A 12,807-nucleotide genomic window follows, 5' to 3' on the forward strand; every position below is an offset into this window, starting at 1 on the left:
GAGCCAGTAATGAGCACTGCCCCAGCAGAGGAGAGAGAGACAGGGAGCAGAAAACAAAACATGTCACCTAGCGTGGGGTCAGCCGGCGAGACACGGGGACCATGACACTCTTTCTCTCTCTCTTTTTTTTTTTATTGAGCACATTAACCAATGCGTAGAGAGTATTGCATACACATTTTGTAAATGTTGCAGGTGTTGCTTACATTCCATTAGCAGAACAGCGGTTAAAATGTCAACCCACTGTAGACACTGTGATGTGACTGCAGTTAACGCTCCAAACTTTACTTCCCTGCATACCACCCCAGGCATTTGCATTGGTATTTCCCGCCCACCCGCATTACTTGCTAAAAACAGGTGCATGCAGAACTGTGCTGAATACCCAGTGCTTACATAACTGAGCCTATAATTTGTCACCATGCACTATAATAACTGTGAAAAATGAGTGGTCAAACTTTTTAAATGCATGAAAGTAAGTACTGTTTTTGTGGTGTGTTCTGTACCAATTCAGATTTGTCAAGCAGGCCGCTCTAAATAAAAAATCTGTTGGCTGTGGAGGAAAGCACAATCTGGTGTGAATATTTGACCACATGGCTGATTAAAAATAGGCCACCCTAACATTAAAAACAGGCTGTTTATACTAAAACGTTAGATGTAATTTATGCAGCGCAGTAACAAGTGGAAACACAGGCTATCTGCTCTGCTGCTCAGATAAATTATGAAACAGCCGAGACCTCATGTTGACCAGTGACTTATATCTACTGAGCTACTTGTATACAGAACATATTGTGAATAATAAGACCACAGCTAAAGGTCTGACTCAGGAAGCGTGTGATAAAAAGTGCTACCACAGCAGCTTAGCATCCGCTTGCTCAAAAGCTTCCTCTGCAACCCTTCGTTTACCTTTCCATTCATATTAAATCACTTCAAATGTAACACAAACACCACAACAGCAGCAGCAGTGCACTCCTGGTAGGGTGTCCGTAGCTTTGTGCACCCAAACTAGAACACCATACACCAGGAGTGCACTGGTCTCGATGTACGATAGGATTTAATCTGTGTAATATAGTCCGGTGTTTAAGTAAAATTATAGGAAAACTGGCCAAGAATTCAGTATATACAGACGATCCTTGGTGTTTGTTTTGATTACTTATTATTTAGAACTAATTGACAAAAAACAGGATTTTAAAAGAATATTTTGCTCTGGCATAATAGTATGTAAGTGTTCTCCTGGGAGAATTTTCTATATCAACTTAAAATAATATTGCCACGATAACCAAAGTAGTAAATTGCATGCATATATGTTGCTGTGTGGTATTAAAGTCACCTTCCTTTTATTCCATAAATTCTTAGAGTAGTCACAAAACAACTACATGATCATCTGCAGAGAAATGGCTTATCTGAAGAGTTTCTGACAGGTTTCAGAGCTTGTCACAGAACAAAAACAGTGAAGGTTACAAATGATCTTCTAGCACTTTATATAGCCTCTGTAGGAATTATATCTCACTTATCTTAACTGCACTACTGTATAGCTCTGTGTAAATAATCATTCTGTACATTCGATAATTTTTAATCCTACAACTGTTTACAACTTGCATAGTTCCCATTTCTGTATAGCTGTATATCTCAGATTCTGTAAAGTTATTTATTTCATATTCTGTATAGTTTTTCATATTTATATCCTGTTCATAGCCTGTACATAGCTTGTACTCACTACAGTCTGTACATACCTAGAGTTATAGAATATTCACAACATACCTCATACCATGTACATTATAACATAATAGACCCATTTCTGTAATATACTTACATATCTATATTATTGCTAATATATATTGTAATATATCTATATCACTAAAGAACTTCTGGATGGATGCAAACTGCATTTCGTTGCCCTGTACCTGTGCATGTGCAATGACAATAAAGTTGAATTCTATTCTATTCTATTCTATTCTATTATGGCCCCTGACAGTAGACTTATCTCTGTGCTTGTCATTCTTAACCTCAGTGCAGCCTTCAGTACTGTTGACCACCTGTGATCAGTGCATGTTGTAGGTATTAAAGGTACTACGCTGCAGTGGTTTGAATCATATCTGTGTAGACTCCAATTTGTTCATGTAAATGGAGAGTTCCACATATGGAGCTCCACAGGGTTCAGTGCCAGGACCACTTCTCTTTACATTATACATGCTTGCCTTAGTATCATTAGAAGGCATGGCATACATTTTCACTTCTTTACAGATGATACCCAACTTTATCTATCCATGAAGGCAGTTATCTTCTTTATGCTGCAATAGGCCTAGGTTTCTGGGGGCTTCTCATGACGGACTGAGTGTTTCTTCCTTATTCACAGTTTTTCACTCACTACTTGTTTATACACGACTCTGCATTTAATCATTGGTTATTATTAATTTATGGCTCTCTTCCGCAGCAGGTCTTTGTCCAAGCCTGGTCCTGCCAGAGGTTTCCGTCCTGTTTAAAGAGAGTATTTCTTTCCCACTGTTGCCACAGCACTTGCTCATATTGAATCATCTGATTGTTAAGGTTTTCTCTGTATTATTGGTGGGTCTTTACCTAACTATATAAAGCACCTTGAGGTAAGTGATGCTGTGATTTGGTGCAAGAGAAATAAAATTGCATTATTAAATACTTTATTTATTAAAAAATGAAATTGTAAAATTGAATTGAATTGAAATTAAAGTTTCTCTTCACCAGCTAACATATTAAAGCTTGCACCTGTAAGAGTATATATAGCTAAAAAGAAACTTCTGAAATGTGTAGCCTGAGCATGTCAGGTAGAAACGGTGTTAACTCATTCACTGCCATTGACGTCTATAGACGTCAATGGCAGTCAACGTAAGTTGAACTGAAGCCCACCAGCAGTAAAAGTAGACCTGCAAGGAGGTGCAGGGTTTGCGCACGTAAGGGATTGCGCAGTGAGACAAAAATGTGGTGCAAGTCTTGTTTTGTTTCACTGCCAGCCATTTGAAAATGGCTGGCAGTGAATGAGTTAATAGCTGTCCCTAATGGCTCTCCATAAAAAATGAAAAAGAATATCTTACATGAACCAACCCATAGTTACATTTTATTAAGTGACCTCTACTGGTCTTAGCAGACATCATCAGTTATTTCACAAATTGCCTCAAAAATATGTTTGCCTTCAAGAAGGTCAGGGTCAATGGATAGGTCAATAAAATGTTGATGTAGAGGAAGAAAGATGTTCCTGTTGATCATTAGTTTTGTGTCTTAATTATGACTTATGATTAGTAGGTCACCACCACTGTAAATGATCCTCTGTATTGAAAGCACCCCTCTGAGGATTCTGGTGTTCAGTCAGGTCTGCTTTTGGCACCGATGATCATCACAGTAAAATATTTAAATGTTATGTAACAGATGCTTTCCATCTCTACTGAAGACATTCTCACTGTTTTGGTTCTGGAGCCAAACCTTTATTCCTTTTATATTTGCCATGACAGCCAGCTATATTTTTCCTAATGAGGCCTATAGGCTACGCTTGACTGCCTTAGTGCTATTAGAAGAATTTCTTACATCGCATTGCGGGCAAAACAGTGGTTTTGATTGCTGCTCCAGAAAATGTCACCCCTTTGATCAGGAATATCTTTTGGCAACGTCTTCTTCTGCTCATATCAGCACGGTTCATTTTTTATCCATTCTGATCTGCTGTTACTCAGCTGTGTTCCTCGTATGTGCCTGATAACCATTTAACGTCCTCACTCAGGACACAGAACTTAAACTTTGTGTCTGTCCCACGCTCCTGCCTGAAGACCTTTGGAGAATGAGGACTTGAAGCCACTTTTACTTTTGAAATGCCCCACCCACACCTGTGAGATGAGTGGTCAACCAAACAGAGTAAAATAAAGTTAAACCGATTTCGCAAGCCTTCAGATTCCAATTGAAATTTCTACAGCATAGTGTAGACAGTGAACGGAACACTCCTGGTAGCTCAGCAATATTTAAGCCACAGTGTAGCAGGTTGTTGTAAGCAACAAGTGACACAAGTATCCTATGGTGCAACAATATTTCCTTATAAACCATAAACTGTAAAACTGACAATAAAAACCGTCAGTTTGACCCTGCCCAGACTCACTATGGCAAAGCTTTGCACTAACTGACCTGCTGACCTCCTGTTTTGGACTGATGCCAACACACATTAGTTCTCAAACATCAAGAAAGTAGCCGTTAGCTTTTTTTTGTTTTACGCTTTAGTTGACTTGAAAACTACAACAATAATATAGAAAGCACAAAATTTTCCCCTTTAAAACTCTATTCAGAGGTTTAGTAAAAAACTAAACCAAACCAAAATGTAGGTAAGGACTGGAAACATATTATGTACTGATATGTAAAATCTTAAAATTAAGAGAATGTGTAGTCAAGCACCAACTCAAGGTGTTCATGCATATTCAAAGATGGTTTTATCCACTCTTTGAAAATCAAATATTATGCACAAAAATGCTGCAGAGTCACAGAAACTGTTTTCAAAAATCATCCCTTAGACTCCATCTACTTTACTGAGTTGAATAATTTGTCTAAACACGATACCCAAGTCCAGCGAGTGCCGTAGGAAGACAAACAATTAGCCAGTCAACACAATATTTGGGACCAACAGTGTCATCAAGTTGTTTACAAGCTTTAGTCAGTGGTTAGGGGAAATCACATACTCTTCCCCACAGAAATTAAAGTGGAGACAATGTCTGGGAATGACTGGGAATACTCTGTAACAAGTAGACAATTCTCTCTGATAGAAGAAAAGTTCAAATTAAAATCAATTCATGTTTAAGCCCGACATGAGACTGCAACAGGCCGGAAGAAAGAAAGTGATGTAAACCCTAAAAATAGGTACTTTGGGCCATGTAAGAAGAATAACTCTGTGCTTCTCTGCAGATGTAACAAATTGCTATTTCTGCTGGTGGGTGTTTGCCTAATCATGATCACCAGCTGGGGCTCTGAGCTTACCGCCTTTATAGTTTCCAAGCTACAATACAGGTGACACAGCTGACATGAAATATAGCAGAATTACTGTGAACAAATTAACTGGTTATATAACATGTAATATAAGTACTTTATTGGCGAGCTGTTAACATGAACATGGAGGAAGTTATTAGACTTGAAGGGCATGTGGACCACTATATCACTCACACCAATATATCAATCTCTCCCAATAGTATAAAAAATTACATTGAATTATTACAGCCTAGCAAATGAAGCAGCTCCCCCGTCCTCCCTTCTCCTACTCTCGTCTTAAAATAAATATCTCCTAGACACAAGTTAAAAGCCTTGAGGCCACAAAATCAATTTTTCATAGGCAGGGGTAATAAAGAGTCTTGATCCTGCTTTTCCTGTCTTTGGAGCAGCAACATGGCTCACTACCATCTGAAGCTACAGCCAAGTGGATATGGGCCAGTGCACAAATCTAACAGGTATAGGGAAGAGTTGGCTGCACTTCGGCCTGCAGTTGGTTGGTAATTTTTCAAAATAAAAGGCTGAGTGACCATCACAGAGTTTGCATGGCTATTTATCCACCGACTCCCAAACTATGGCCCTGTCACTTTGGAATGGTCCTGCAGAGAATCAAAGACCAGAGGATAAAAGTACCTTTCACAGTCTGGGTCATTGCATTACTACTCAGCCTTTCTAGCTGTAAGGGCTTAGGACTACTTTACCCGAGCTCAAATCAATAAAAGGACCAACAGTCCATTTCACTTTCAGACCAAAAAATGTGAAGACAAGCAGGTATTATATTGTATGCTGTATATTGGGATCATTTTCTTGATGTTGCTACAAGGGTGGTACAACACCAGGTAATGTGAGTGTTTTTTCTAACTCATTTGTGTGGTTCTACTTAACACTGTTGGTAAATCTCGGTGCTGGCTTTATTGGCGATCCACGATGCTCCTGTGAGCAGGTTTTCAGAGTTTGTCTCAGAGACTTATGGACTGTGATGTGCTGAATTAAAATAGCAAGTTGTGGTTTCCAAGCTATTATATTATTCACATTTTACTTCTATGTATACACTTTAGATGTTTTAGTCTGTATTCTATTTTTTAAAATAATTTATAAATCAGAAAAGTCATATATAGAAAAACGTAATATTATATTAGAAACCGTAGTAGGATTATTCACAATAAAATAACTGTGGTGAACTTATTTTGAGAGCAGCCTTCAGAGCCATGTGCCCATTTTTAGTTTTGTGGCCTCTAAATGCTAGCTTCAGCTTGAAGAACTCTAGGGCTGCAAGAAAGGTCTACAGACTCTTCCAGTAGCCCTGTTGGTCTTTCCTCCTAAACTAGAGTGAACAAAGGGAGAAGTTTTCATGTACTTGGTAACTAAATGAAAGGATTATAGTCTGTCACACTTCGGGAATTGAATCCTCCGTGTACATCAAAAAAGAAAAGGGAACCCTCCCAAACAACCTGTAGGCTAAAACGGCATGTCAGCTATCACCACTGGGTTTTTTTTTTTGCCAGGTTCATCTAAAGCTCCATCTCACAGAGTGACCCTGCCTCAAAATCTGGGTATTATTCCAGCTGATATTACGTCTACTTCAGCAGTTTTCACCTGTTTTGTTCTGTTGGCTTGCAGAGCATAAAAGCCTGTCTGATTTTTTCTTTCACTCAATGGAAAGGGTCACAGGTAGTTCAGCAGTTAGATAAATTACTTATCTTGACATGAATTGCTGTTTTAAATCTGATTGTCCAAATCATATATCAAGCTTTGTATGTTGCTCGCTGAAAGCTATATGCACAAAATATTGGAATGAGTGTCCCCCCTCCCCTTCCATTGGATACTTGTGAAAAAATGAATTGCCATATCTCTACTTCTTCTTCTTCTTCTTCTTCTTTTTCTGACAGGTCCCTTTAGGTATTGCCACAGCTGATCATCCATCTACCTAGCATCCTCCTCTGTCACATCGAGCCCCTACATGTCCTCATTCACTACATCCATTCACCTTCTAGTTGGTCTTCCTCTTTTCCTCCCTCCTGGCAGCTTCATAGTCACCATTTTTTCACCTCTGCACACAAATCATCTCAACTTTGCCTGAAAACTGCTCAACCTGAGCTGCCCACCTGATATACTTGTTTCTAATCCTGGTCATGCCGAGTGAAAATCAAACCATCTTTAAATCTGTACCTCCAGCTCTTTCTATCTTAAAAGTCATAATGTAGATGAATGACAGTTTCAAGAAAAAAACGTGTCAGAACATTTTCAGTACACTTCTTTCTACAAGACTCTAAAATGCTGCTAAAGGCAATAATCATTTGCTCTCCAAAAGGCAGTCCCTCATTTGGTGTTTTGCTGATGGCAGTGGTTTAAATCTCACTTGTCAACACTATCAAGATCTGATTACTGTGACAGCGCTATCATCCTCCAATGGATCACTCCAAAGTGGGTAGAAATCTTGCCTTATAGGACAAACTTCAGAACTACTGGCCTAATTTCCAGTGACCCTTGCCATCAAATGGCACAAGTGGACCAAAACCATACCACAAAAATGCTTCTCAAAAACTGAGGAACTCATTGTTTGGGTTAAGAGTTGTTGTTTCTGACTTAAGTTGACTTAAATCTGAAAAGTGAGACTGGATCAAATCATCAAGACCAAAAAGACAAGAAGCAGAATGCATTCATAAAGAATGATAATTTATTTGTATCTAATATTTCAAAAATATTTCAAACAAGAAGCCGGTGATGTCTGCTAAGCAAACATTAATTAAAACAAACCCCAGAGGCAAAGTCAGAGGTCACCTGCAGAATGGCACTGCTGGAGCTGGAAAATGAGAATCAGCAGCTGACTTTGCCATCGGCTTTTCATCGGTGGCTTGAAACCAAGCTGTCCAGGTACAACACACTCACTTCATCACATCGCCACCCTGCTGCCACAAAGCAGCATGCTAGATATTGACAGAGAGAACAGCTCTTCCACATCATATTAATACACAATATATACAACCGCAGAGAGCAGACAGTGCTCGGGCAGCCTTTGGCAAGGTGTTAGTGCTTAAATATCTCACCACAAGTGAGTCAGAATTTAATCTGTTGCTTTTTAGCATAATAATGGAGAGCAAGGGCCAAGCTGGAATAAAGCTGCTTGGAAGCCAAAAATGCACTTAAAGGGAAGACTGAGGAAAAATATCCCCCTGAAATGTATGTTTAATATTGTGCTGATACAGCTCGCCCCCACAAACTTTGGAGGCTATGCTTTTTTTTTTTTAAAAAAGAAAAGAAAGTCATATTCAAAACTGCAGTAAGAGCTGGAATTATTATTTAATATTTTAAACAATAACTTATGTATAAACTCTTTTTATATTTTTAAACTTGGACACCTGGACAAACCCTGACTCCCTTGACCAGCTGTTCTCTCCTGTTTGACTAAATGGCCATTGTAGCTTCAGATTTCATTTCACTTTTTAATCTCAAATAATCATTTTCCATTACCTGAAAATTTTCTTATTCAGAATTCAGATTTAATCGAAAATTGAATTTATTTTCATTTACACTAGCTCATGACTTTGACTTTTAAATCTGATATTTCTAGTATTTATCTTATCATTTCATCATCTGGGATTCCTAAAAATGAATGCTGCCTTTTATAATATTATATATAAAAACATCATGACTTTATTTTCTTTGTTTTCTTCATGGCTTATCTCCTTATTTTTGCATTCTTTTATTGAGTTAAAGGTGATTCTTGAAGAAACTGACTGCCTCCGCGCAATTAAAACCAAGCGCTTGGCTTCGTGTGGCTCTCCGGCCGTGAGCTCCCCTTCCTCGCCACATGGAGGCGCCGCAGACCCGCATTCCTGCGTCCCGCTTGCTCGCAGTGCACACAGAAAAAAAAAGTAGCGGAGCCGTTACAGGAAAGGGGGGCTCTTTTGAACGCTTTAGCTTGAAATCAGATGCTCCCTGTGCGGGATGTGGAGGGATCAGTGCAGGCGGCGATGAATGGAGCTGAGCGCGCAACTTCTCTCCAGTCCTGCCGCTGTTGTTGCTCCTGCTGCTGGAGTTTCCTCTAGGATTTGCTTCTTGTGACGAGCTGGACTTTACTTCTTCTGCCAACATGTATTCAGCAGCATTGCTACTGATGCTGGCCATCAGGATCTACGCAGATAGCATGGAGGGACCAACAGGTAAAAGAAGAGAAAAGAGAAATACTTAGTTTGGGTATGGCGAGGCATAGTCCGAAGGCAAGAGTTACAGTCTTAAAGTTGACTGTGAGGGGTTAAAACCGCCATGTCCCTGCAATTTACAGATTTATGCTGAAGTCAAATTGTCTTCTGCTCCGACTGTGGTTCCCTAACTTGAAAAAAAAGTTGCCTCTGAGTGCGCGTTCAACTGTTTAAACGCGCTCCCGTCTCGCTTTCGGTGCTGTGAACTTTGTCCTTTGTCTAAACAGTGGCACGTTAATATTTCACTGGACATTAAACGTGACATTGCCTGCATCCTCACAGCATCATTTTATGACAGTGCTCAGTGGTGTGTGTGTGTGTGTGTGTGTGTTTTCAAGATCAAATATAAAAAGTCAAAAAGCTCGAAAACGAAAGAGGATTCAGCAGTGTCTGCCTGCGTTTGACGTTTACTGCTATTTTTCCAGTTGTTCAGGCTTCATTGGGTGTTTTTTTTTTCTAAACCAATGTGTCATCTCACAGAAAGTAAATCTCCTCTCAGTAATAAGTCATCCCTCATTGGATCTTATATTGCAGATGTTTAACTTTCTTGTGTGTTAATAGCTCTGATGGAACATCTTGCATGATTATGTTGCGGATGCATCGGGTGATTTGTTCACTTTGTAACACAGTCATCCCTCAGAGCTGTTTTGGAGTGTGTTGCCTGCTGCTACAAAGCAGCAACCATAGAGATGAATTAGTAATGTCAGTGTTTGTGCTCGGAATAACCGCACTGACAGCTGGTCCAGATATTCTCTGTGTGGATCAGTCAAACTCTTGATAGACAGTTTTGAAGTGTTCTCAGAGAGGAAAACACATTTTGAAGCTATATTACCTGAAAGCCACAGAGCCTGTCTGAGCTGTGAGTTCAAATCCTTTTCATTTTGCCTGTGGCTAGTTTAACACTTAAATGGCTGAAGTAGTGTGTGAAGACTCCTAAAGGCCGTGGGACGTTATCTTTTAAAGAATTTTGTGGAATAAGATTAGAAAGAGAAAAAAAACAGCCCGCAGTCAGCCCCTTATCAAGTTTGTCTCATGTGAAAGTGCAAGTTGACTTTTCTCAAATGCTTTTCAGCTTGTGTGAATGTTGGCAGTGCGATATAAATACTTTGGTACGTAGGTATCAGTTACACGATCACCAGAGCCAGTTGCTGAACAGCCGTGCACCGAGCCACTCCCTGCTCTCTAGGATCGAGTGGATTCTGTAGGCAAGATTTATTGTAACAAGCCACCTGTCTTCTGATCTCGCATGAAATAGCAGACAAAATGTTTCAACACCACTGATTCACATTCTTTTTATTCATATCACCAAGATTAGACACTGATTTCCATGGAGAAAGTCAAAGCTAGTTCTAATTGCATATGTCTTGGGTCATTGCGGTGGACCTCGGCCCTTTCTGTGACAGACTGAAGGCTGTTGTCACACAGTAGGAGTGAAAAAGTGTGTAAATTCACATTTAAATCAGATTCTGCTAAGTGCATTTTCACCTGCTGCTTCTCTTTTAAGTATATCCGTCAAAGAACGCTGTCATTGCAAAACTGCAATGCAGTATAGATGAATTTGTGAATTTCTATGGTGTGACTTTGTCATAAAATTGCAAAAAATGTCCAACGTGATTTTCTACAGCTCAATACATTTTCTTCAAATGTCAGTTCACTTCCAAACCCCAAAGATGATTGGACCCATATATCGAACAATATCAGTTATTTGCTGATCTATCGGCTTTAATAACAGTTGATACATGAAAAATGTAAAAAGTTATACGTTATGAGTAGTGGTTTGTCCACCAGAGGGCACTGAGCAGATTCTCTGTCCACAGCGTTCGTATTTGGAATGCCATCACCAAATGCGGATAAATCTTTTTTTAAAAATCCAACATTTTGAATATCTATATATGGATGTATATCAGAAAGAGTACCTACTTCTTGCTTCTGTCCAGATTGTTTGCAAATCCTTGATGTCCCTTGTTTAAGTCATTCTCATGCACTCTTAGACCTTCTGATTGGGTGCTGGAATTTTAAATCTTATCATTACTTGCCAACATTTTTTCCATGTGTTTATAACCTCGTTAAAGCATTTCGCACTACTGCATCATAACTTGAGATACTGCTCATGTTGTTTCACTGCTAAAGACAGCTCACCACCCATGATATTCACCGATTAGTTATCTTTGGATCAGATAATCAAATGATTGTCGCAAATTTTGCTGTTTTTTTCTATTGATACAAAAATCACGGTAGCAGCAACCTTAGCATGTTGAATAGCATCAGAACTAAAGACCTCTACATGTTGTTTAAAGTTGTCAACAATAGTATTAGAAAACACTGCATACATTTTCATTGCAGTGCAGATGAGACGCATCTTTATGTATCCATGAAGCCAGATAACTGCACCAATTAGTTAAACTGCAGAAAAGTAATAAAGACATAAAGACCTGGATGACCTCTACTTTTCCAATTCTAGATTCACACTAAACTACGGTTACTGTACTGCTGGCCTCCAGTAACACTGTGAAGAATTCAGAAGTCATTTTTGTCCAAGATATGTCCTTCAAAGTGCTCATTAAACAAATATGTTGGACTGTTTTCATCCATTCGTGCAATAAATCAAAAATTACCAACATCACGTGTCAGAGTGATGCTGAAAAGTTAGACTGGGACTGGCTTGAGAGACCATTTTTTCCCCCATATTAGCTTCTTCTCCTCATTGGCTTTAAAATCTTTATCCTTAAGTAGAAAATCTTGAATAATCAGGCTCTGTCATAACTTAACAACCTCATAGTATCTAATCATCCTAAAAGAGGGCTTCAGAGTCAGACTGCAGGCTTACTTTTGGTTCCTAGAGTTTTCAAAATTAGAACAGGTGTCAGGGCCCTCTACTCTGGAAACAGCTCCAAGTTTATATTCAGGAGACAGACTCTGTCTCTGCTTTCAAGATGAGGCTTAAAACTTTCCTTTTGATAAAGCGTATGGTTAGGGCTGGATCAGGTGACCCTGACGTTAGTTATGCTGCAATAGGCTTAGGCTGCTGGGGGACTTGCCATGATACACTGAGCATTCATTTTTCCCTCATCTCTTTTTGCTCTCTGTGTGTTTATACACCACTACTGCATTTAATCATTAGGAATTCTTAAATGCAGACTCTCTCTTCCACAGTTTGCCTGTTTTGTCCCATCTTTCTTTGCTTTCTTCTCTTTCCCTTCATCCCCAACTAGTCGTGGCAGATGGCCGCCCCTCCCTGAGCTCGGTCCTGCTAGAGGTTTCTTCCTGTTAAAAGGGAGTTGTTCCTCCAACTGTCACCAAGTGCTTGCTCATAGTGGGCCATGTGAATTGTTGAATTTTCTTTCTAATATTGTAAGTATATTGAGGTAGAAAGCTGAATTGAACTGAATGAAATGCAAGCAGAAGTAAAGCGAACTTGGTAACATGCCTGTTCATTTTGAAATGTATTTTGGAGTATTTTATGCTTAAGACTCGAGGGGAGTGAAAGACTGTGAATTAATTCCCCAGCTGGATTCAAGTTAAGAGCCGTTATAGTTTGGGGTCAGCAACTTAATCTCTCAGTGACAACAGTGACCTAAAGATTAGGTGTCTGCGTGACAGGCTGCCTATGTGTTGCTAAGACACTAAT

The 12,807-nt window shown here is 39.4% G+C and overlaps 1 protein-coding gene across 6 annotated transcripts in view; it reads left to right on the forward strand.

Moving 5' to 3' along the window:
• The first annotated feature begins 8,875 nt into the window (after window positions 1–8,875).
• The window catches only part of LOC113014322 (receptor-type tyrosine-protein phosphatase U-like), a 259,557-nt gene continuing 255,625 nt past the window's right edge, over window positions 8,876–12,807 (forward strand). For 2 of the 6 annotated variants that reach the window (XM_080296202.1, XM_080296203.1), the window contains exon 1: window positions 8,876–9,140. In XM_080296202.1, the coding sequence (XP_080152328.1) occupies window positions 9,071–9,140 (70 nt within the window). In that variant the 5' untranslated portion in view covers window positions 8,876–9,070. The remainder of the gene's footprint in view (window positions 9,141–12,807) is intronic. The other 4 variants (XM_026155754.2, XM_026155756.2, XM_080296201.1 and 1 more) reach the window with 3 other exon arrangements.

This window comes from Astatotilapia calliptera, chromosome 22 (assembly GCF_964374335.1).
Source record: "Astatotilapia calliptera chromosome 22, fAstCal68.1, whole genome shotgun sequence".
Classification (NCBI taxonomy): domain Eukaryota; kingdom Metazoa; phylum Chordata; class Actinopteri; order Cichliformes; family Cichlidae; genus Astatotilapia; species Astatotilapia calliptera.